Source organism: Oratosquilla oratoria, chromosome 9, assembly GCF_046742065.1.
Source record: "Oratosquilla oratoria isolate Oo_2021 chromosome 9, ASM4674206v1, whole genome shotgun sequence".
NCBI lineage: Eukaryota > Metazoa > Arthropoda > Malacostraca > Stomatopoda > Squillidae > Oratosquilla > Oratosquilla oratoria.
The window spans coordinates 28634247-28658538 of record NC_134785.1 but is presented as its reverse complement, the minus strand read 5'-3'; the positions used below and the strand labels follow the sequence as shown (position 1 = coordinate 28658538).

The 24292-nt window shown below is 40.4% G+C and overlaps 1 protein-coding gene across 1 annotated transcript in view; it reads left to right on the top strand.

Annotated features, from left to right (window-relative positions):
- Window positions 1-17059, top strand: part of LOC143028291 (uncharacterized) — a 122496-nt gene extending 105437 nt beyond the window's left edge. The window contains exons 5-6 of the mRNA XM_076190162.1: window positions 6092-6223; window positions 15729-17059. Of these exons, the coding sequence (XP_076046277.1) occupies window positions 6092-6223; window positions 15729-15836 (240 nt within the window). The 3' untranslated portion in view covers window positions 15837-17059. The remainder of the gene's footprint in view (window positions 1-6091; window positions 6224-15728) is intronic.
- Window positions 17060-24292: the final 7233 nt, after the last annotated feature.

Sequence of the window (24292 nt, the reverse complement as noted above, 5' to 3'; positions counted from 1 at the left end):
GTGGGGGAAGAGAATGCTACTACCAAGTCTTTCCACTTGAGTCGTAAAAGGCGACAAAAAAACGGGACGGGGGATGGGATTAGGAGTCCTACAACCTGTAGCCCAAAAAGGGGACATTCCTAAAAAAATGAAGAAGTTAAAGAAAATATATACACAAATATTATGAGTATGGCAACAACCTCTCCTAGGCGTCCCAAGAGATGACCTGCCTGTGTATGAAATGTCCATGTTGTACCTCATTGTTAGTTTTGCGATCGAGACCCTGTTGGTCGCAACGTTAAAGCATAAAGATTCTCCCATTATTCCTCGTCTACTTCCTACACCTTCAGTTACATTTATCATTGTGTACTTAATTCAATATATATATATATATATATACATGTATATGTATAGATAGATATGTACACGATTGTGTATATATATATATATATATATATATATTATATATATATATATATATACCTATACATACGTGTTTTATAATTTTTTTTTTTTTTTTTCCTTTCTTTTTTACCAAGAGACAGCCCCTGAACTTAACGACTTGATGCACAAGGGTATCCAATGTACTGAAATTCGTATGTTGCCAAGGACAACAAGATATGACGGATGCGGGAGCGACTTGGGGGAAGAGGGGGCAATTGGCAGAATTAGGAAAGTGTGTGCGTGATGCATTTACTGATCTGTATTTATCTGTGTTCATGTGTGGGTGTGCGTGTGTGCGTGTGTTTGTGTGTGTGTGTGTGTGTGTGTGTGTGTGTGTGTGTGTGTGTGTGTGTGTGTGTGTGTGTGTGTGTGTGTGTGTGTGTGTGTGTGTGTGTGTGTGTGTGTGTGTGTGTGTGTGTGTGTATTTACCTAGTTTTACCTAGTTGTATTTTACGGGAAGGGGAGCTATGCTCGTGGTGTCCCGTTTTCGTATCTCATTTTATCTAAACTATTTTTAAATTCATGTATTGTTTTTGCACACACCACTTTCTCATCTAACTTGTTCCAACTGTCTATTACTCTGTGAGGAAAGCTGTTCTTTTTCACATCTCTTCTATAGCTGTCTTTTTTTATTTTCTTTCCATGTCCTCTTGTATTTCTGTCATCCCATTTTATCAGATTCTCTCTATCAGTAATTTCTATGCCTTTCATGATTCTGTAAATAGCTATCAAATCTCCTCTCTCTCTTCTTTGCTCTAGTGTCTGTAGTTCAAGTTTTGCTAGTCTCTCTTCATATGATAGTTTTGAGAGTGTTGGTGCCAATTTTGTGATTGCTCTTTGTATTCTTTCAAGTTTTTTTATGCATTTTTTTGCACTTGGTGACCATATCGTTGCTGCATATTCCAATCTTGGTCTTATCAGAGTGATTAGAATTTTCTTCACCATTTCTTCATCCAGGTATGTAAATGCAACTTTGATTGTTCTTATTAAATTATAAGTTTCTCCAAAAATCTTATTTATATGTTTTTCAGGTGACATATTATTCATAACAATGACTCCCAGGTCCTTTTAATTTTCTACTTTTTTTATTCCTTCTTCTCCCAATATATATGATCCTGTTATTCTGTTTTTGCTTTTTCCAAATTCCATTATACTACACTTTTTTGTATTGAACTCCATCTCCCACTTCCTACTCCATTCCTGTACTATATTTAGATCTCTTTGTAGTGATTCACAATCTTCTTCCGTGTTCACTTTTTTCAATAGTTTTGCATCATCTGCAAAAAAGCTCATATAGCTTTCAATTCCTTCATCCATATCATTAATATATATAGCAAACATTATTGGGGCCAGAACTGTTCCTTGTGGAACACCGCTTATTACTTCATCTCATTTTGAGTGTTGATCTCTTATCACTACTCTCATTTTTCTTTCTTGCAAAAAGTCTTCCATCCAATTTAGCAGTTTGCCCTGTATTCCTCCTTCAGTTTCTAATTTCTTAAGCAACTTCTTATGTGGTACTTTGTCAAAAGCTTTTTTTAGGTCTAGAAATGCACAATCAGCCCATCCATCTCTTTCTTGTATTATATCTATTAGCCTTGAATAGAAACATATTAAATTGGTGACGCATGATCGTCCTTGTCTGAATCCAAATTGCCTTAGATTGAGCACATTGTTTTTTTCTAAATATTTTACCCATCTATTTTTGACAATTCTTTCACAAATTTTTGCTATTGTACTTGTTAGAGAGACTGGCCTATAGTTGTTAGGGTCTTCTTTATTTCCTCCTTTATATATAGGTACTATATTTGCTTTTTTCCAATCTTCTGGAACTTTACCTTCTTTCAAGGAACTGTTTATTATGCTATGTATTATGTCTGCTAGTTCATTCCTGCATTCTTTCAAAATCCAGTTTGCTATTTCATCTGGTCCATGTGATTTTCTGACATCAAGATTACTCAAGTGGTTCAATATTTCATTCTTTGTTACTTCTATTTCTTTCATAGGGGGGACTTTCTCTTTCCATTCGATCTCTTCAGGTTGTATGTTCTCCCTTGTAAACACCGATTTAAAATGTTTGTTCATAATTTCCGCCATTTCAATTTCCTCAGTGTATTCAACTCCTCCTTGTCTTAATTTCTCCAAGTCTTGTTTGTTTTTCAGTTTGTTGTTTACAAATCTGTAGAATAGTTTTGGTTGATCTTTACATTTTTCTATGACATCTTTTTCATATTTTCTCTTTTCCTCTCTGCACGCTTGTACATATTCATTTCTATAACAAGTATATATTTTCCATTTTTCTGGTCTTCTGTTTTTCTTACATTTGGTCCAAGCTTTGTCTCTTCTGTCTTTTATCTCCCTACAACTTTTGTTGTACCAGCATTTTACATATTCTTTTTCTTGTTTTTATCTGGGTACATACTTTTCTACTCCTTTTTTATAGATTTTTGTCAAAATATTCCATTTCTCTTCTACTGTTGTATCTTCTTTGTGTATTCTTTCCCAGTTTTCATTTTGGAAGAATTCTCTTATTTTATCAAAATTTGTTTTTTCATACATCAATCTTCCTTTTCTATATTGTTCATTTCTTTTCGTGTATTTTTTCTCATTTAGTTCTAGTTCTATCAATATGTGGTCACTTTTGCTTATTGGTGCCTGGTATTCTATCTTTTCCACTATTTCAGGTTCTGATGTGATTATTAGGTCTAGTCTCGATGGTTCTTCTTCATTTCTATACCTAGTGTTCTCTTGGATCCATTGTGTCATTGTGTGGTCAATAATCATCTCAAGTAGAACACTTCCCCATGAGTCTTCTCCACCCTTTACGGTCATCTCTTCCCAGCATATTTCTTTGCAATTATAGTCGCCCATCATAACTATTCTTCCTCCATCTTCCATTATCTCGTTTAGTGTTACTCTTGTGTCTTCTAACATGCTTTTATGTTCATTCTCTTCCCATGAGGCTGTTTTTGGGGGCACGTAGTTTATTACAAACTTTCTGCTCTTCTTATCTCTATCTTCTACTTCTATCATTATCATCTCTACTTTATTGTTCCCATATGTGACTCTCTTCACGTTTATATCCTTCTTAGTCAGGAACATAACTCCACCCCCTTGTTTTATCTTTCTGTTTCTAATCCAATAATTATATGCATTGTGTCCTATGCTGTTGGGTGGTAGTGGGCCTTTTAATTTTGTCTCAACAATTCCCATTATGTCCGGATCTTTTTCTTTCAGATATTTGTTCAGTTCATTCAGTCCTGTTGTTAATCCATCTATATTTGTGTAGGATACTCTTAACTTTCTGTCATTTCCATTGTATTCTCTGTTTCTTTTGTGTTTCTCTCTTTTATGTTCCATTTCTTCAATTTCATATTCACTACTCTCCAGTAGAATTCTTGTTTTTCTGTCTCCGTTCTGGTCTCGTTTTTTTTTTTTTCTTAGCTTCATGTCTATTCCTTATTTCCTCCTCTCTTTCCCCTTTATTCATTTCCCTTTTTATCCATACCTTTTTATAATGTTCACTTGTTGGTAGTTTCCCTGTTTTGGATAAGATATTCTCAGCCGTAGTTTGTGACCTGAATTTAATCTTAATTGGTCTGGTCTTGTCTGTACTATATTTCCCGAGCCTGAATTTCTCTTCGATTTGTTTCATTATTTCTGGTTCATCTTCCTGAACTAATTCTAGTAAATTTCTTACTTTTTCATTTTCCACTTTGATTCTTGTGGTTCTATCTGGGTTATGTTTCTCTTCCATTCCTAATATAATTATACATTTCTTTCTGACTGCTAAGTCTCTTACTATATTCTCCTTCTGTCCCATCACTTTAATACCTGATTCTTCAGTTTGTTCATTCATTTGCTGTCTGATTATGTCAGTGAATGCAACTTTGCTATTTTCTTGGATTTTTTTCCAACCCTCCTTGTTCTCCTTATTATTCTCCTTTAAGACTTTATTCTCTTCTTTTACTTCTTTTAACTGTTTTTTTAATTCTTCAATTTCCTTAGTTAAGTTTTTGTTCGCCTTCTCTAGTTCTTCCAATTTTTCAACTCTCTGCACAATGTTGTTAACGTGACCGAACCTAAATTCCCAGTGCTCGATCATCTTATCGAGTTTCTCTTCTAGTCTTGTTAATCGGGGGGGGGGGGGGTTGTGTCCCCCCCACCCTCTTTAAATCCCTGGAAAATATTCTCATCATCTTCTACTGTATTGCTCTTATCTATACTTCTAATCTTTACATTTTTGTTAGACATTTCGTCATCGCTAAATTGGTCCGGACCTCGTTTGTTTAGATTTCGTCTGCCTGCCTGGGCCAAGTCCCCACCTTCCTCATTTCCTTCCATTTCCCTCAGTAATCCCTCCCCTTCTCCTTTTTCCTTACTTTCCCTACACCACGAGCAATTCCCCCCCCACCCTGTAAATACAATAGGTACTTCCTTTGCTTTGGGATCCACGAAGTTTCACTTTTTCTTCAGAACGTCTTCTAAGCCGTCCGTTCGTTGAAGTGTGTGTGTGTGTGTGTGTGTGTGTGTGTGTGTGTGTGTGTGTGTGTGTGTGTGTGTGTGTGTGTGTGTGTGTGTGTGTGTATTTAGCTACTTGTATTTACCTAGTTGTATTATACGGGAAGGGGAGCTATGCTCGTAGTGACCCGTCTTTGTATCTCTCAGCATCTAGTTCTTAAATTCTTGTATGTTTTTTGCACACACTATTGTTTCGTCCAATTTGGTCCAGACATCCACCACTCTGTGTGGATTTTTTTTTTTTTTTTTCAGATCTCTTCTATAACTATCCTTTTTGAGTTTCTTTTCATGTCCTCTTGGTTTTTTTTTTTTTTTTATTCCACTTTAATAAGTTTTCTCTGTCAAGGACTTCCATGCCTTTCATGATTCTGTAAATGGCCAGTATTTTGGATGTTTCTGTGTGTGTGTGTGTGTGTGTGTGTGTGTGTGTGTGTGTGTGTGTGTGTGTGTGTGTGTGTGTGTGTGTGTGTGTGTGTGTGTGTGTGTGTGTGTGTGTGTGTGTGTGTGTGTGTGTGTGTGTGTGTGTGTGTGTGTGTGCGTGTGTGTGTGTGTGTGTGTGTGTGTGTACGTGTGTGTGTGTGTGTGTGTGTGTGTGTGTGTGTGTGTGTGTGTGTGTGTGTGTGTGTGTGTGTGTGTGTGTGTGTGTGTGTGTGTGTGTGTGTGTGTGTGTGTGTGTGTGTGTGTGTGTGTGTGTGTGTGTGTGTTTGAATTTATGGTGGTCACCGTGACCAATCACAGGGTCATTCAACAAATTTAAAGATTTTAGGTTCCTACTTTCATGTGAATTTGATCGGAAGAATGTGAAGTGATGAAACTGCTCGTATTTGTAAAATTTATTCTTCTTGCATATCATTAGTATTTGTCAACAAGCCTAACTAAATCCTAACTGAACCTAATGTAACCAAACCTAACCTACTCTAACCTAACCTAACACAGAGAACCCTGATCCTACAGTGTAGTGTACCTCTGTATATTCTGTCCTTAACCTCCCTGATAAAGTGTGAGATCAATGTAAAGTAGATTATGTTCTGACCGACAAACAAATAGTGATGACTTTCAAAAGCCAAAGAGAAATTATTGAGAGAGTTCAAACTTGGGTTTCTTTCTCCCCTTCCCACCTCCTGCCGGCGACGTCGACGGCGACAAGGCGTGGACGGGCGCGCGCGCTTTCCTGCAAGACCTGGTCCTTTCAGGGCTCCATTGCTCCTCGATCAAGTTCCTGATCCGCTTGGCGCCCTACACCTCCAACGAGACCTTCTACTACGTACTCATGACTGAGGTAAGGTCGATGTAAAGAAACACACGTGAACGCACATACATATGTACATATATATATATATATATATATATATATATATATATATATACATATATATATGTGTGTGTGATAGATGTATATATATATATGTATACAGTAGAAGCCCGATTTAACGAATCTCAATTTAGCGGAAGCTCAAATTAGCGAACTGCTAATAGCAATAACGAAAATGCTCAACTTAGCGGAAATGTTCCGCTAAGTTGACCATTTTCCGCTAGCTGGCCAGAAGCGCGTCTACGGAAATAGCTCAATTTAGCGGGAACGGTAAGCTAAGTTGAGCATTTTTCGTCAACTGGCCACATGCGTGTCTCAGAGTCCAATGTTACCAGATGTTACCAGATTGTGGTGGTGGAGTCAAGGAAAAATTTATAATTTAGTACTTTGGAGGTATATAAATATATATATATATATATATATATATATATATATATATATATATATATCGTAATATAATATGTATACAATAATAAATAATTCAGTATATGTATAAAGTATAATTGTAGCAGAAATATATTCAAGTAGAAATAGACGGTATAATAGGAAAACAAAATAATGAAACAGTAAGTTGATGGGAAAATTCAAAATCAGTACGCGAGAGTAATCACCACGAAAAACACTTCTACAACAACAACTACGTTTTCTGCAACAACACAACAATAACGCTCACTATCCAAAAACCAACTGCCCAGTCCTATTAATCGCTAGAATTATGTACATCGAACCAAACACGAAGCTATGACTAATATTCCGCGAAATTCACAGACAGCTCATATCATTGTTACACGACACACACACACACACACACACACACACACACACACACACACACACACACACACACACACACACACACACACACACACACACACACACATGTTGCAACAAATTACTGCACGTTGCTGTTCGTTTGCAATTCACGTTTGTGCTGCCTCTAATTCACTTACAATAATATATATACTGTATGTGTGTGTGTGTACCCTAGGAATTTTTTAGGTACGTATAATTTTTATAATCCGCTCTGGCAACACTGTTACACCAACGCTCACTCGCTCAATTTAACGGAAAATTCAATTTAGCGGACTGGACCTTGGCTGAATTAGTTAGTTAAATTGGGCTTCTACTGTGTATATATATATTATATATATATATATATATATATATATATATATATATATATATATATATATATATATAATGGTGGGATAAGAAATCACTGATGCATTGATATGAAAGTATGATATTAAAGAGAGCGGCGTGTTCTTTCGCTTAAGACTGTCGAAGAAATAATGCCACCTGTTGTTAGGCACGTCTATAAGCGGAAATGCAAGTCCATTAGCGGGAATCCGTTACTTGGTTCCATACAATTACACATTTATATACATGATTATATGATTGGTGGGCGTGGCTAGATATGGCGTATATATTGAAGTTGAAATAATGTAATTGGGTTAGTTATGAATAACGGGCCAATGGATCTGTTTGGTGACATTAGAAATCTCGTGTTGGTGATACTAAGGGAGCGTCATGTTTGTGTTACGTACCATTATTGAGTCAAATTGTTTTTTGATTGAGGAATTTGTGAGGTGTGCAAGATTGGGGGGTCTTGCTAAAGACGAGTACCATCTCACATGTGTGTGGATCACGTGCATGGTTGGTGATGGTTAGTAAGGGTTACACCTTGTACTGCTTGCAAAGCACTACAAGAAGGTAACAATGGTACGTTGTACAAATCCTTGAGAGCAGAATATGCTCTTCCACTTATAATACTACATTCTGCCCAGTATCTACCACTACAGAGATAGGTAACTTGTCCATATAACACTGAAAGGTAAGGAGTTGGAAAGAGACAGAAGCCACTAAAGGGACGATCTTGGACTAGTCATTGTTAGTCAGTTTTCGGGATTTTGATACGGGCGCTTGTGATTATGGGACTGAGTATGCCTGGGGAGTGAACTATTTTCTGCTCTAAGCCTCAAAATATTGGAACACTGATCAAAGGAATGGCTACACCGTCCATGGACAAGGCAGTAGCTAGATTGAGGCTGAAATGACATTCTTGAAAAGTAATGTTTGATGCTAGAAGAGGAATTAGTGAAGCGTCCATATACGAAGGAAGCAGAAAACACTAGAATTACCTATTTTGTTACAATACATGCATGTAAGCACGATAGATACAGATGACGATGAAGGAGTGCTGTGTAGGTGTTGAAGACTGAGGAGGTGGTGAGGAGGAATAGAAACCTTCGGAGTCTGCTGTGAATGACTAGGTGGTATAGGAGCTAGCAAGGCATGATGAGGCAATTCTTTAATTTTTCAGAAAGCTTTGTTGCAAGTATTAGTAAAGATTCATATGTCTGATAACTAAGAGAAGAAGCAATCCTTTGTTCATATGGAACAAGGAACAAAATGTAGAATAGGTACTCCAAAACAAGTCGGAGTCTATCTAATGTAATAGAATTTTTATCTATCCACTTTGAATGTATCAATGAATCTAATGCTTTAAAGGCCACCGTACTGGTTCTAGCTTGAGCACGCATAAAATTTTCAATTGCCCCACAGAGTTTGCAGCGTTCGTGATCTTCTCTTCCTGCGCGTAGCACTTGCCACGTACAGCGATATCCTAGACGGATCCTGTGGACGGTAGATTCCGCCCTTCTACCCCTAAGGCAGGTGGACTGCCTCGTACTTGGTGACGAGGTAGTGTCACAACGCTGATTCCGAAGTATGAAGGTGGCTGCTGTGGTTAGACCTAGCCATTAATCTAGCCGTCTTGATGGTGACGCCCTTGATCTTTGTGATCGTGGGTGCCAGTGGCAATATGATTTTGCTGAACTTCGTTGCTGATTTGGCAGCAGCATCAGCAATAGTGTTCCCCGGAGTTCCGATGTGACTAGGGATCCAGTGAAATGTTGCAGACCTTCCATGCTGGTCCAACATATGCAGCGACGTAAGATTGGTACCAGCGGTCTACTTCCTCCTGAAAAAGAATCTAGTTGGCCTGTCCTGTATTCCAGCGCCGATGTGAGGAAGGTAGAAGGGGAGGAGGCCCACAGCTAAAGTCGTGGTTAGGGCAAAATGGTCGCTAGTGAACTGCGGGCCCACCATCCAGTGATCACGATGAGTCATGCATGTGGAGAGAATAGTGAGGTCTAGGCGGCCTCCCAAGATGTGAGTAGCATGGCGATCTCACGCGTATCCCCAAGAAGCGTTGCTAGGGTGTGGCCCTGTAGGACTGGGTTGCCGGAGGGAGCGGAAGGTGGGTTGATGTGCATTAAAGTCCCCGGCAATAAGTGTGGATTCATATCCGGCTAAGGAGAGCATCAACCCAGGTAGGTCACCGTCTTGAAGACGATATATGTTGTACAGGAAAAAGGTGCCGCCGGCAGGTGTGATTCTGGCACGGTGGGTACGGATTCACTTGGAATCGTCGCCCGATTTAATATAGCGAGTCCGAGTCACACACACACACCACAACCCCTCCCTAGCTCCGGGTTGTATAGTATATTTGGTATCCACTGACCCGGAACCGTCTATTGACCGGCCAATTGGTCTCCATCAAGAGGGCGACATCCACGTCCCTTGTGGCCAGGGTATCCTGCAGTACGTACATGGATTTTGCCAACAAGGACGTTGACATTCCACTATTAGAGTTTTAGTTCTCGCCGTGACGGGGGTGGCGGAGGTGAAATAAGGGAGGAATGGGGTGGTAAATGTTAGGAGGGGTCGGGTGGGAGGTGGGGGAAGAGGAGGAGTAGGGTGGGAGGGGAAGGAGGGGGAGGGGTAGGGTGGAAGGGGGAGGAGGGGGAGATTGAGAGGAAGGAAGAGTAGGTGAAGTAGGGTGGAGGAGGAGGAGGAATAGGGTGGGTGGGAGAGGGGGAGTGGGGTGGGAGGGAAGAGTGGGAGAATGGTGGGAGGGAAGAGATGGCGTAGAGTGGGAGGAGGAGGAGGAGGTTTAGGGTGGGAGGAGAAGAAGGAAGAGTAAGGTGGAAGGGGAAAACGGAGGAGGGGTAGTGGGATGTGCCACTTGTAAATATTCTGTAGAATCCTTACAATGTATCGGTTTACACTTGTTTTATGTATAAAGCTTAGGTACTACTTTTGTCCTACAAAGTCAAAGGATTTTACGTAATCTACTGAAACCTATATTCAAAGGTTTGTTATATTCTGTGGTTTTCTCGATTAGTTGATTGATTGCAGATGGTTTGCATCGTATTATCCACTTTGAAAGTCTTTTTTTTTTTTTTTTTTACTAGTTTTCATATAAAATTTCACGTGGTCTATTTGTAAGAGTCTTGGAAATTTTTGTATACATTTGATAAATATCTAATCTGTTGATAACCACGATGGTATTTCTGGCTAATATAGATTAAATTTAACAAGAAAATCAGAATGTAGTGATTGACTTTTCTTCGGGTACAGAAATAAAGATAATAATTTATTCAATGCTTGCCTTGGATCAAGACGAGAGAAATCCACTGAGAAAGAGAAAGAGAAAGCATGACTTGCAGATACGCGTGCCTTATCAGACAGCCACGAGAAAAAAAAAATCACCCATGCTACAGTTCTCTCAACGTCAATATGATTTTTTTTTAGTATGTGATGAATTTACCTATGTAGTTTTTAGCTTACAGTTAGGTCATTTTTTTTTATATAAGAAAAGAATGTCAGACAAAGAATTTTAGTTCTGTATCATGAAAAATTCTGGGTGGCTCGGAAATTTTGTTCGCGACTGTACGTGTTCAGAGAGCAGCTCTGTGTGAGGAGGTGGAAGGCAGGGGCGGGTTTGGAGTTGTCATATTACGAGTAGTCACTTACTCTGCAGTAAATGACACATGCAGATGTTGCTGTACATTCTCCGCTATTGTCCCCAACAATGAGGCACTGAAGAACAAAAGGAAGTTCAGCAATCCTACTAGATGACTAAAGAAAAGCAACTTTAATCTACTATTATCTTATTTGTGTTACTTAGCTAGTGAATTTTGTGTTTTAGCTACTAACTAAAGAAAGGAACTCTTTAATCTTATTATTTGTTTGATATGTTATTTGTAAGCAAATAAAATTTGTTTTATTTTTTGTTTTTTCTTGTCCCCATGAAGGGGGGAAATCCAGATATTTGAACTGAATGAAGGAGTAAACAGAAAATTACAGATAAAAAGATCGTCTTAGAGCTGCCTCGGTTTCCCCTGCAATCACTTCTCTCAAAGTCTAGTTTGTGATTCTTTGAGGGGGTTCTCACGTTATACGCGTAGGTCCTCATCTCATTAAATGTTGTGATTTTGAAAAGCTGGAAGATGATTTCGTTTACAGTGTTCTGGACTCCCCAAAAGACAATTCAACAATGTGGCTAAAACTCGTATAGGTTTAACTTCACTTAGTTCGCCATTCGGCTTCTCAATGTATGACGGAAAGATGATTTGACATTTGGAGATTAAAAAAAAAAAAAATTGTAGCCCAAGTCGTTTCTATTTAAACGAACACTTGAGTTGCGTAAGTGTGACGAGACTTGGATCTACTTGGATAGTGATTATTAACATTCGACAGCACGTTGCCAGTGAACACACAAGGTAATGTGGTTAGGCCTTCAGGTGTCCAGTTGGAATGCCCGTGGTAACATCGGTTGTGTATGAAATTGGCAGTTACCGACAATTCTATCTAAATAATCACCATGCAAGGACGGGGCCTTAATTAGTACGACGTTTCGCTTATTACAACTATATCAAGCTGTAACGAGGCTGTGATTGTGCATCACCTCTTTGCCACCTAATTTCTGTTGAGATACCCAGTTTATGCCATCTTATTTGATAAATGCCCTGGGACCTCATATGATCCACTCTGCCATTATAAGGATAATCAATATGAATTTCCCTATGCGTTACTCGTTGCAATGGGTCCTACGACTGTATCTGTGATCTGGTTTTTGTCTTATCTTTTGTCAACGACCTGTTCCTTATAGACGGATTCCCTTTGTTTAAATCGAAACGATGCGCGCAGATCCATGTAGTCAAGAAATCTCATTTGCATTGATTGCTTATGTCGCGACGGCATTTACACACATCATATACCAGCGTTGAACATTTATTTTCTCAAAATATACGGTACTAATACTACAAATATACCTCCATCATGTTGCTGCACGAATAGAAAAACTGAGGAAAAGAAGGAATTGCCATTTTATTTTTTTATGCCGAAAGGATCAACGCCGCTCGAGAATGTAGACCAGATATCAAATGCTTTCATCTGAGGGGAACGTTTTATTCCAAGTTTGTTTGATATTAATATAAACTTACTCTGAATCAGTCATTGCACACAGCTGTGGTGCGTCTGTGATAAATCAGTTAACGAAATAATAGTGTTTATGTGGCCTATAGCAAAACTTTAACTGTTGTGCCTGTAGTCATCTATAAATAACATTCTATTATTTCTACGAATAATTAAGAAAATTTTGTTACAAGAAGCTTTATTAAGTAGTTAATTGCATTGTTGTCTTTCATTTTTTAACCTTTTTCATTGTTACACTTAAGGGCTTAGCTAGTTTCTTAATTCTATGAACTAAATCATTTTTATTCATTGACAGGAAACAGATCTGACAATCCAGAGGATTCAAACTGGATACCTACAATATTTGAGCATACCTCGGCAAAAGAAATAACCAAAATTGAAAAGAAAATAGAAAAGAAGGCCAAATATGAAACGCTCAAAAGAAAAAGAGAAGTTGCAGGCTAAGTGAAGGAGAGGGGTGATTCTGTTGTTGTTCATGATTCGGAATTAAATGAGGAATTGAAAACTGAAAACGAACCTGGTGGTAGTGAGAATGAATCGTGAAAGGTTATTAGTGCTTTGAATGAAAGGGTAACATAGATGGAACTGGAGCTGAGAGCAAATAATAAAGAGGTATATAGACTACGGACAGAGAAGGACCAGTTGAGGAGAGGAAGGTTTGGATATGATAAAATGACAGATTCAAACAGCATTTTTTTTTTACTGGACTACCTACACTTGAAGTTTTCTTGTGGGTAGTTAGCTTAGTAAGAGATAAGATTAAAGAGAGTGGTTCATCTTTATCTGTGGAAGACCATATGCTTATTGTATTCATGAAACTCAAACTTGGAGTTTATAACAAGGACATTGCTTTCAAGTATGGATGCAAAAAATGTGATTTCCAAAGTTTTCAGCAAATTGTTGCCAGAGCTGTCAACTGTTCTAAAAAAAAATAATCATTTGGCCAAGCAAAGCAGATATTATGCTTATAATCTGACCATGTCTGAGCCCTTGCTGTCAAATTTGTTGATCACTCAATAAATATCTCCCTTTATTAAACGACAGTGGAAGCTTTATCATAATATCTGCTTTGCTTGACCAAACTTCCCTCCTTCACATTCCACATGGGCTGCAACTTCTCTCTTTTTCTATTGAACGTTTCATATTTGGCCTTCTTTTCTATTTTCTTTTTCATTTTGGTTATTTCTTTTGCCGAGGTATGCTCAAATATTGAAGGTATCTTATTTGGATCCTCAGGATTGTCAAATTGTTTTGTGTCAATGAATAAAACTTATCTAGTTCATAGAATTAAGAAACTAGCTAAACCTGTGTAACGATGAAAGAGAACAATGCAATCAACTACTTGATAAAGCTTCTTGTAACAAAATTTTCTTAATTATTCGTAGAAATAATAGTATGTTATTTATAGATGACTACAGGGACAACAGTTAAAGTTTTGATGTAGGCCACATAAACACTATTATTTCGTTAACTGATTTATCACAGACGCACCAGCAGCTGTGTGCAATGACTGACTCAGAGTAAGTTCATATTAATAGCAAACAAACCTGGAATAAAATGTTCCCCTCAGATGAAAGCATTTGATATCTGGTCTACATTCTCGAGCGGCGTTGATCCTTTCGGCATCAAAAAATAAAATGGCAATTCCTACTTTTCCTCAGTTTTTCTATTCGTGCAGCAACATGATGGAGGCATATTTGTAGTAATAGTACCGTATATTTTGAGAAAATAAATGTTCAACGCTGGTGTATGATGTGTGTAAATGCCGTCGCGACATAAGCAATCAATGCAAATGAGATTTCTTGACTACATGGATCTGCGCGCATCGTTTCGATGTAAACAAAGAGAACTTCTTTAAATGTGACGTTAGAAAGATTTTTATCTCCACTCGAGATAGCTCTTGTAGTCATGATACTCAAGACTGCTCGCCAGCGTCAATTAGTCAACTCTTGGGTAGGACCTCTGCATACCACATACTAAAATGACTCTATCTATGAGGATAGATTTCAAGGAAGTGAAGGCATTCGTACGTAGACCTATGTAGCCAAATTTCCGATGTTGGTAGCCCTGTGTTTGTAAACCCTTTTCTCTTTTGTCCCACCAAAGGACCAAATGTACGACTTGAGTCATTGCGTGTCAGACCACAATTCCATATATATGTTTTTCAATAAATGGCTGGTAACTGGGTATCGAGAAACGGACGTTGTAAAGATTAGCAACCCCAGACTACCCAAGTAAAGATAAGCTACCCCACATATTTGCTTGCAAAGAGTAGCAAACCCAGAATTGAGCTTATGAAACTAAATCGCCCCAGCAGAACTCAACATAACATAGCCAGCCCTACCCTACCCTAACCAAACCTATCCTAACTAATTATTCAAACAAGCATGTAAAGATTGGCCATCCTCAGAATGAGCTTGTTAAGATAAGCCAAATCCCCCAAATATTAGCTTGTAAACAAACCTCAGAAAGTCTGGCGTTGCGGATCTTTACAACGACCCAAGGGGAACGAAATAACGAACTTTTATATGGCGGGCCCCATATCTAATCAAATATTGGTAACCTTGGATAGGATTCTGTTGAACAAGCCTTTTGTCCTCCCGCCCCACCACAGACTCTGGGGGGTCATGGCCATAGAGGTACAGTGCAATCCTCTACTTCAGTACTTCTCAACCAGGGGGGTACTTTTAACACATAGAAGCAAAACAAAACACAAGGCAGGAGGACAATATCATACCTGAAAATTAGCATTGGTTCTATAATCCGCTACACCTGGATGACCAAGGCACATGTCCTTTCTTGGTCAACTTTTATTTTGTGCAGAACCTTTATTTGTTTTATTTTATGTATCCATCTATTTATTTATTCATTCATTTATTTATTTATTATGTTGGGCAGATGGCAGAGGAAAGGTTGAAAATCGCTGTCTTAGTGACCCCACCCACGGTACGTTCTGGTTTTGAGACCAGATTATATCGTGTATGGTTGGACAAACCAAAATCGGTGCATGCACGATCCAATGTGGTCGAATCCGACCAGATCTCTCAGTCCGCTTTAAGACCAGTGTCGTACCATGGGTGGGGTCCCTTAGAAGAACCTAATTTACCTAGTTCTGATGACGTTATTTTACACACCAACACACTCTGCACAATTCGAAGTAAGTTAACAGTGTTCCGTCTTTTTGCAGATATCCGTGACCGAATCTAGCGACGAGGCAACTTTCGTGGACGCCCTGCAAAGGTTCCGTGTTGAGAGGTGGTTCGGCTACCAAACCGTATACAAAAGTGTCGAGTAACTAAATGTTCTTGGGCCATCCATCACAACATCCCCTAGGGAAGCCACAATGGCTCAGCAGTAGCGTGTTCGTGCGAAAGACCCGAGGCGACATCATGGGTCCAATATCAAAATAAGGGCTGAGTGTAAGGTTTCATACTTATGTGGCCTATGTTAGCGTACACACACGAAATCAGGCCAACACATCCCTACTACATGCATACTCTACTCTCACACTAAAATATGTGTGGCAGAATAGACCAGCATTGCAATGAATTCATATAAGAAAAAAAAATGACGTCGCAATTCCAGAGACGATTCAACTCCAGACGGAAAAGCTTGCCGATAGCGTGTCGTCGTCAACTACATGCAGACGACCTCGGTAACTAGATTACCTGTCTCGTAGATATTGCTAGTGTGAGACTATAGCTCCTATACATATAACACTAAGCCTTGTCAAGATGTGACGGAAGAGGGTAACAGTCTCACAATATATAATGACAAGGATATATTTTTATGGACAATGGTAAACTGCCACTGTGGTGACGGCAATTGAACTGTTTGTTTCATTGTATAAACCTCCCTCCATTATCAATAGGTACCTATATAATTGGGCATAAAATTCTCATTTCTTCATAATCCAAGCTTCTTGAAGTCTATTCCTTATATTACGCATATTACTATAGCAGAGCTTAAAGTGTGTGCATCTAAGAAATATCAGCATTGCAATCTATATCCGACAGGTGATGAGTTGGTCAGTGTGGGCGCAGACTCAGCAGATGGGAAGTTGCACACAAACCTTGTCGTTTCAATTTTCCTATTCTAAAGAGCGCAATAAATTACCATACAAAGACAGTCAGAAGAAAAAAAAAACACTTCCTCGGCCCTAGAGTCTTCTCACCAAAAGTGAGTAATGTCCACAGAACAGTGTGCGTATGAAAAGATTCAGTAGACTAACACTAACCTTCATGCCAAAAACTCCGACTGGCGAAGATTCAAGTCATTCAAGGACAAATAAATCCTATAGAGACCAATGATTGCAGATTGTCATCACCTTTGGAAAAAAAAGGGGTCTATTTTTTATTTATTACTATTCATTCGAGCAATGTTTCCTTATGCTGTTCACAAGAAGAGATCCACCATTGGTTAGACCAGTCTCTCCTTCTACTTCTCCCCCACCTCTCTCTCTCTCTCTATATATATATATATATATATATATACATATATATATATATATATAAATATATACTTGCAGAAACCACTTGGAAAATAAAAGAAATGAATACCGAACGTTTTCGTCTATTCAAGACATCATCCTTTGTACCCTGATGATGTCTTGAATAGACGAAAACGTTCGGTATTCATTTCTTTTATTATCCAATTGGTTTCTGCAAGTATTGTTGTCACGTGTGCTTAGTGATTTGTTTTGCATAAATATGTGTATACATGTATACATATATATGTATACATGTATACATATATATACATGTATACATACATATACATATACGTGTGTGTGTGTATATATATATATATATATATATATATATATATAAACACACATATTTATATAGCTTAATAAATTGAAGTCATGTTTTGACACGAGCGACAGTATTCAGTATTTTTCTATTTTCTCGTTTCGGAAACCCAACAAGAGATTTCTTGCTGTGCTTACGAAATGTTAATAATAATAAATTTAGCACTTGAAAGTAAGGGTGAGTGCTACTTGTATGGTTCAACACAAATTCACTCCTTCTACTCCTTCAACATAGTGACGTCCCTTATAGGTTTTATTTCCTCTAGCCAAAAGAAAAGAAAAATTTCCATCCTGCATTGCTTTCGCGGTGCCAAGAAGAATAAAATCGCCTGGTGACAGCCAGAATAAAAAGACGAAAAATGCTACTCGGCAAGGAAGGAGTTAAACTGGATCAGTGACGTCATGTCGTCTGGAACTTTTTTGACGACTGGGTTTGGTATTTCCATTATGTGAATAAACTGTAAACATTACTATATATGATGCACATATTTAGTTTATGTTGCTAATAGCAGTTGTAGGGTAGATTTTAGTCAGAGAACTTGTGTCCTATACTGCAATGGTCGAAAAATGAGGTAAAGTGCCTTATGCTAAATATGGTATGTGAACTGAAGATAAGAGCAAGTATGCATAGCTTTACAACAATTTTTTGCAGCAAAGGAATCCGCTGAAATTGTGTAGCACACATTTTTTTTCTGTTGGTCTCGCTTGAAAGTGCTATTTTATCTTTATTGTTACTTTTCCTTTTATTCTGGTGTGTTTTCACCAATAAAGATCCTTGAATTATTGGATGAAGTACTTAAGTATGGAAAATAAACGTGAGACAATGTCTTCTGTATTCTTAAACCCTATCAACCGTTACACTTTTATTTGGGGGTGCAGCCTCAAGAGGCAGACACTCAGTGTCTTTATTGGGCCCAAGATATCGTTTGATCAACTTTGTCCCTATTTCCTCCACCTTTAAACACAAGGAGAACCGGCGACTATTCTCCTTCTGTTTTCAGCCAGTGACATAGAAACAGTCCCACATTAAAACAATACAGACTAAGTCCAAAAATTCTCCCTGTGGGAGGGCCCGAGGACCGTTGCCAACTTCTGTGGGGCTGCGGTTCTCCAGTCAGCGAAAAACAAGGCAACAGGTGAACTGAACTCGAACCTTGGTAGTGGTGCGTGGCTGTCCATGACAGAATTAGTGATTTAGTACTGTATATATACAAAAGTAACCCACTACGTGTCTTCGGAAGTATTCACTGCAAATAATAATTTATTTGATATGTTCCTGTATAGATTAAATATCTTGCAATATATTCATTTCTTGTCATTCTTATCTATTCATTTATTCGTTGTCATTTATCTATTCGTTTACTTACTATTACCATTTATTGTTTATTTATTTGTTCATTTCTTTATTTATCATTACCATTTATCCATTTATCTATTTATTTGTGTATACATTCATTAATTCATGTGTATATATATGTTCCTTTATTTATTTATTTAATTATCTAACTGATCAATTGCAAGTTATAAGTGTAGCTGTTGTAATATTCATGGTTCATAATTTTGCATAATGGTATTTCGTACAAAATACAAAATATCACTACACAAAAATATGAAACAAAGCCAGCTTTGTTTCATATTTTTGTGTAGTGATATTTTGTATACATGTTTTGCATTTTGTTATGTGTAATATGTAGTGGTATATCTGTAAAAATGTTTGCACTGTAGGAGGCAGCAATTTGTCCTTCAATTGTAAGTGGTTCTTCGAATCCTATTCGAACCGCCACGTTAGCATAGGTAACCAGCTTAGAGTCTGGTGATTTTGATTTTTTCCTATCATTTCACACTGACAACACCTCGCTGACTCCACTGTTTGGGTGAGTTTCTTTGCTATACTTTGGAATAAAATCTTGTGTGTTTATACAAACTCAAAATGTCAGATCACCTATTATGAAATAAATCATCGTTGTCATTTATATGAATAATGTAGAAGCCACACTCTGGAAATAATGAGGTTTGGCAGAATTTTACTATCGCCAGAACTCAGTGGCGGCGCCAGAGGGGGGCTTGGGGGGGCTTTAGCCCCCCCCAAAAAAGTGGCCAGCCCCCCCATTAGCCCCCCCAACTGAAATGAGCAAATTGAAAAATTAAAACACTCATTGAAATAATTTTATTAAGTGGAATTTTTAATTGCCAAGGCTAAAGATTTGTCAGCCATCAGTGCTATCCTTCCCATTAACCCCCTCCCCTTCTAAAATGAGGATAATATATGTGTATTATCATATTACTATTAGCCCCCAAAAAAATTTGCTCAGCCCTCCCTTAGCCTCCCCAACGAAAAATTCCTGGCGCCGCCGCTGCCAGAACTTATAATATAACTGGTACAGCTCGGTCACGTTCCCAGACTCGTCGGCTCGGACAAGTAATGTCCAACTTGCTTTGAAATGTGGCTTAAACTAGACAGTAGGCTAAACGAGGTAATTGACGCACGAGGTGGTTGAATTTGCTCATTTGTAATGCCGAATTACAATCCAACTTGTCCAATGTGTGAAGTTGCACTTTTAATATTACCCCTACAGTAACTATAATGTAAAATTAAACTGTATTGTTACATGGATAATACATTAAATACATCCAGTTGATTGTTCACAGTGTTCAAAACATTTAAAGTGAACTAATCGATTAAGTAAATACAAATATTACATTGGAGTGTGGTATTCAGAAATTTCTTCTTAGCATAGAATAAAATAGTTGCCTTTCCGAGTTCGAAATTTTTGTCTCATAAAAACCATGATTACGAAATATGAACATTACATAGCATCTGCGTGAATAGAACTAACTTCATTATTAATTATATAGTTAACTAATACAAATATTTACTTAGGATGCCATCATCTCATTTCTGAAAAGTAACATCGCTAAGAAGCAAGGGTCTACGAGACCGAGTAGTGGTTACTACAATCGTCCTTGTTGGAGGAAGCTAGGATATATAGAGTCAATTCCATGACTGATTTGATTATTGGAAATGACGATGATGGTATTTACAATATTTGTGGCGAAATTCTGGATTCTTTGTCTTCAGTATACAATTATTCAAAATATATTTACAATACATAAATATGCTTCTTACAGGATGTAGAGAGATATGTTTTGTTTTATTTACAAAATAAATTACGTTGGTATAATGAACATTGTTATTCTATTAATTGAAATTAGTCGAATGTATGTTTAGTCGGACGCATGTTCTAAGGGGTGACTATTGTTTATCCCGTACTCGGCGATCACGAGTCCTGAAGGGGTAATTTCACGTGTTGGCTACAGAACACTACAGAACTCTCCCCCTAGTGACGAGGCAGGAGGAACGATATCTGTTTTTTCTTTGTAGTGTGTTTGTGGTTTGTAGCCCGTGTGTCCGGAGGTGTCGGAAGAGCAACAGGATCTTGTTCGTTGTCCGAGAGGAGGTATGCAGGCTTGGCGCGGTCTATGGAGATGACGTCAGTGGTTCCACGGCGATCGATGGTCAAGTTCTTCCTTGTCCTCTTGACGACTCTATATGGGCCATCGTATGGTTGTTGAAGAGGCTTCTTTACTCCCTCTACGCGAACGAAAACATGTGAGCAGTCTTCGAGGTCCTGGCTCACAAACGTTCTTGTAGGTGAGGTACGCGGTGGCACTGGCTGGAGTTTCTGCATTGTATCTGTAAGATTAGTAGCATAATCTTGAACGCTGCAGGGCTGCGTTATAGGGGCAGATGCAAGAAACTCACAGGGCAGACGGAGTGGAGTGCCATAAAGAAGTTCTGCAGAGGAGTGGCCAAGGTCTTCCTTGAGGGACGTGCGTATACCGAGGAGGACCATTGGAAGCACCGTAGACCAGTTGGTGCGGTCGCGTGCTGTTGCTGCAAGTGAAGCCTTGAGTTGTCGGTGGAAGCGTTCGACGAGTCCGTTGGATTGGGGATGGTAGCTTGCTGTTCTGAAACGCCGGATACCTAGCAAAGACATAACCTTGTTCCATAGATTGGATTCAAATTGGCTACCACGGTCGGATGTGAGGCTGAGTGGTGTACCGAATCTTGAAATCCAGGTGGTTATAAAAGCTTTGGCTACTGTTTCTGTGCTTATGTCAGTAAGCGTGTTTGCTTCGGGCCAGCGTGTAAAACGGTCTACACAAGTAAGAATATACCTGAAGCTGTCGGAGAAGGGAAGCGGTCCGACGATGTCGATGTGGACGTGCTCGAGTCGAGTGGAGACTGGGCGAAAGGTACCTGGAGGGGAGATGGTGTGGCGTGTGACCTTGGAAGCTTGGCATTTGACGCAGGTGCGGGTCCAGTGTCGAACGTCTTTGGCGATTCCACTCCAGATGAAGCGTGATGACATCATGTGCTGCGAAGCTCGAATACCTGGGTGGGAGAGGTCATGTAAATGGCGGAACAAGGGATACCTGTGGTTCTCGGGCAAGTAGGGACGGATGGTGTCCGTGGATACATCGGCGTAGAGCTGAGTGTTGGTTCCAGGGAGCTGTACCTTCTTCATCTGCAACGCGGGGTTTTCCATCAATCGCTGCAGCTCGGTATCACCAGCTTGGTCTGCAGCGATGGCGGCGTAGTCGATGAGAGAGGTAGAGACTGCAGATATGTTGCGCGAGAGTGCATCGGCAGGACAGTTATCTGCACCTCGAACAAAACGAATATCTGTGGTGAATTGGGAGATGAAATCTATGTGTCGGAGTTGTCTAGGGGAGTATGTTGTCTTGTTATGAATGAATGTTGTTGTGATTGGTTTGTGGTCGGTGTATATGTGGAATTGTCGTCCTTCGACGAAATACCTGAACCTGTTGACAGCCTTGTAGATGGCTAGGAGTTCCTTGTCGAAGGCGCTGTATTTCTTCTCGGCATTGTTGAGCTTCTTTGAGAAGAAGGCGATGGGTTTCCAGGCATCGTTGATGTATTGCTGCAGAACTGCGCCGACACCTGTGTCTGAAGCATCTGTCGATATGGAAGTGATGGCATCAGGAATAGGGAAACTAAGGGCGTTAGCATTCCCGAGTGCTTCTTTGGCTGCCATGAAAGCTGCATCAGTTTCGGCGTCCCAGTTGACTACGATGGAACGTCCCCTCTTGCACGGCTTGATCATGGAGTAGAGCGGTTGGAGCAGTTGAGCGCAGCCTGGAATGAAACGATTATAGAAATTTAACATACCAAGGAATTGCTTGAGTTGGCGCTGTGTTGTAGGTTTCGGGAAACTCTGGATGGCGTCGCAGCGGGATGAGACAGGGGTGACGCCTGAAGGTGTGACGGTGTGTCCTAGAAAGTTGATGGATGACACACCGAAGTCAGATTTCTCAAGATTGATGTGGATGCCGTAGTCTTGTAGGCGGGTAAAGACTTGCTTCAGATGGTCTTGGTGCGTGGCTTCGTCAGGGCTGGCGATGAGCACATCGTCGATGTAGGTGAAGCAAAAAGGCAGGCCTCGTAGGACTTCGTCCATGAATCTCTGGAAAGTTTGGGCAGAGTTCTTGAGGCCGAAGGGCATTCGAACGTATTCGAACAAGCCAAAAGGTGTTGTGACAGCTGTTTTGGGGATGTCAGGCGGGTTGACCGGAATATGATGGAAGGCTTTTACAAGATCGATCCGGGAGTATACGCGAGTTCCTGCAAGGTGTGAGGAAAACTCCTGTATGTTGGGAACTGGGTACCTATCCATCACAGTTCGTGAGTTGAGGGCGCGGTAGTCACCGCATGGCCTGATGTCGCCGTTGCTTTTAGGGACGATGTGGAGAGCTGACGACCAGTTGCTTGAGCTTGGACGAATGATACCTTGACGCATGAGGGCTTCCAGTTCTGCCTTGGCTAGCTTGAGGCGTTCCGGAGCCAGACGACGGGCTTTGGCGTAGACTGGAGGTCCCGTAGTCTCTATGTGGTGCACTACGTGGTGTTTCACATTCGTGGTCGTGGAGTAAGGTTGTGTCAAGGCAGGAAAGTTCCTGAGGAGAGAAGCAAACTTGTTATCAGCACTGATGGTTGAAAGTTGGCTACTTACTCCGGTTGTTGGCCTGGCGTTGGATGACATCGATGTAAGGGGGTCGTGGAGCTTGCGATTTTTAATATCGATCAGGAGATCGAAGTGGGTCAAAAAATCGGCGCCAAGGATGGGTTGGGAAACTGATGCAACGTAGAAGGTCCACTCAAAGGATCGGCGAAGGTTGAGTTCTAGCTGAAGTGTCTTCCTCTTGAAAACGGGTATCTTGGTGCCGTTGGCTGCGTAGAGGGAAGACATCGGCGGCAGTGATTGCTGGCTTGCTGTGGCAGGCAGGACACTGACTTCAGCTCCGGTATCGATGAGGTATGTGGTGTTGGAGAGTGGATCAAATACGAAGAAGAGTTTCGATGTATGTTGGCGAACGCTGTGCGCCGTTAGCGTTCGCCCATCGTGTTTAACGGTGACGGTGAGAAGGTGCACGGCTGTGTACATTTCCTCGCATCTTGTCCAAAGCGACGATGGTAGTAGCAGACGCCTGATGTGTGCTTGGGTCTCCCTCTGGACGTAGACCTGGAGCGGTTGCGGTAGTATCTTGGTGACGGGGGTCGTTGTTGAAGATTGGCAACCTGCTCTTGGAGGGCGCTAACCTGGAGGGTGAGTTTGGAGATTAGCTCGGTTAACGTCATGCTTACGTGATTAGTATGCAGCGATGTTCGTGGGCAGCTGGGTTGGTCAGAGCAGTCCGAGTTGGCGGGGATGGGCAGGCTGGGTCAACGGGCTGGGCACGGCAGGGCGGCGGGCGGGGCTGGGCACGGCAGGGCGGCGGGCGGGGCGGGGCACGGCAGGGCGGGGCACGGCAGGGCGGCGGGCGGGGCTGGGCTGGGCACGGCAGGGCGGCGGGCGGGGCTGGGCTGGGCACGGCAGGGCGGCGGGCGGGGCTGACCGGGTCGCCGGGGCCGGGCTGGA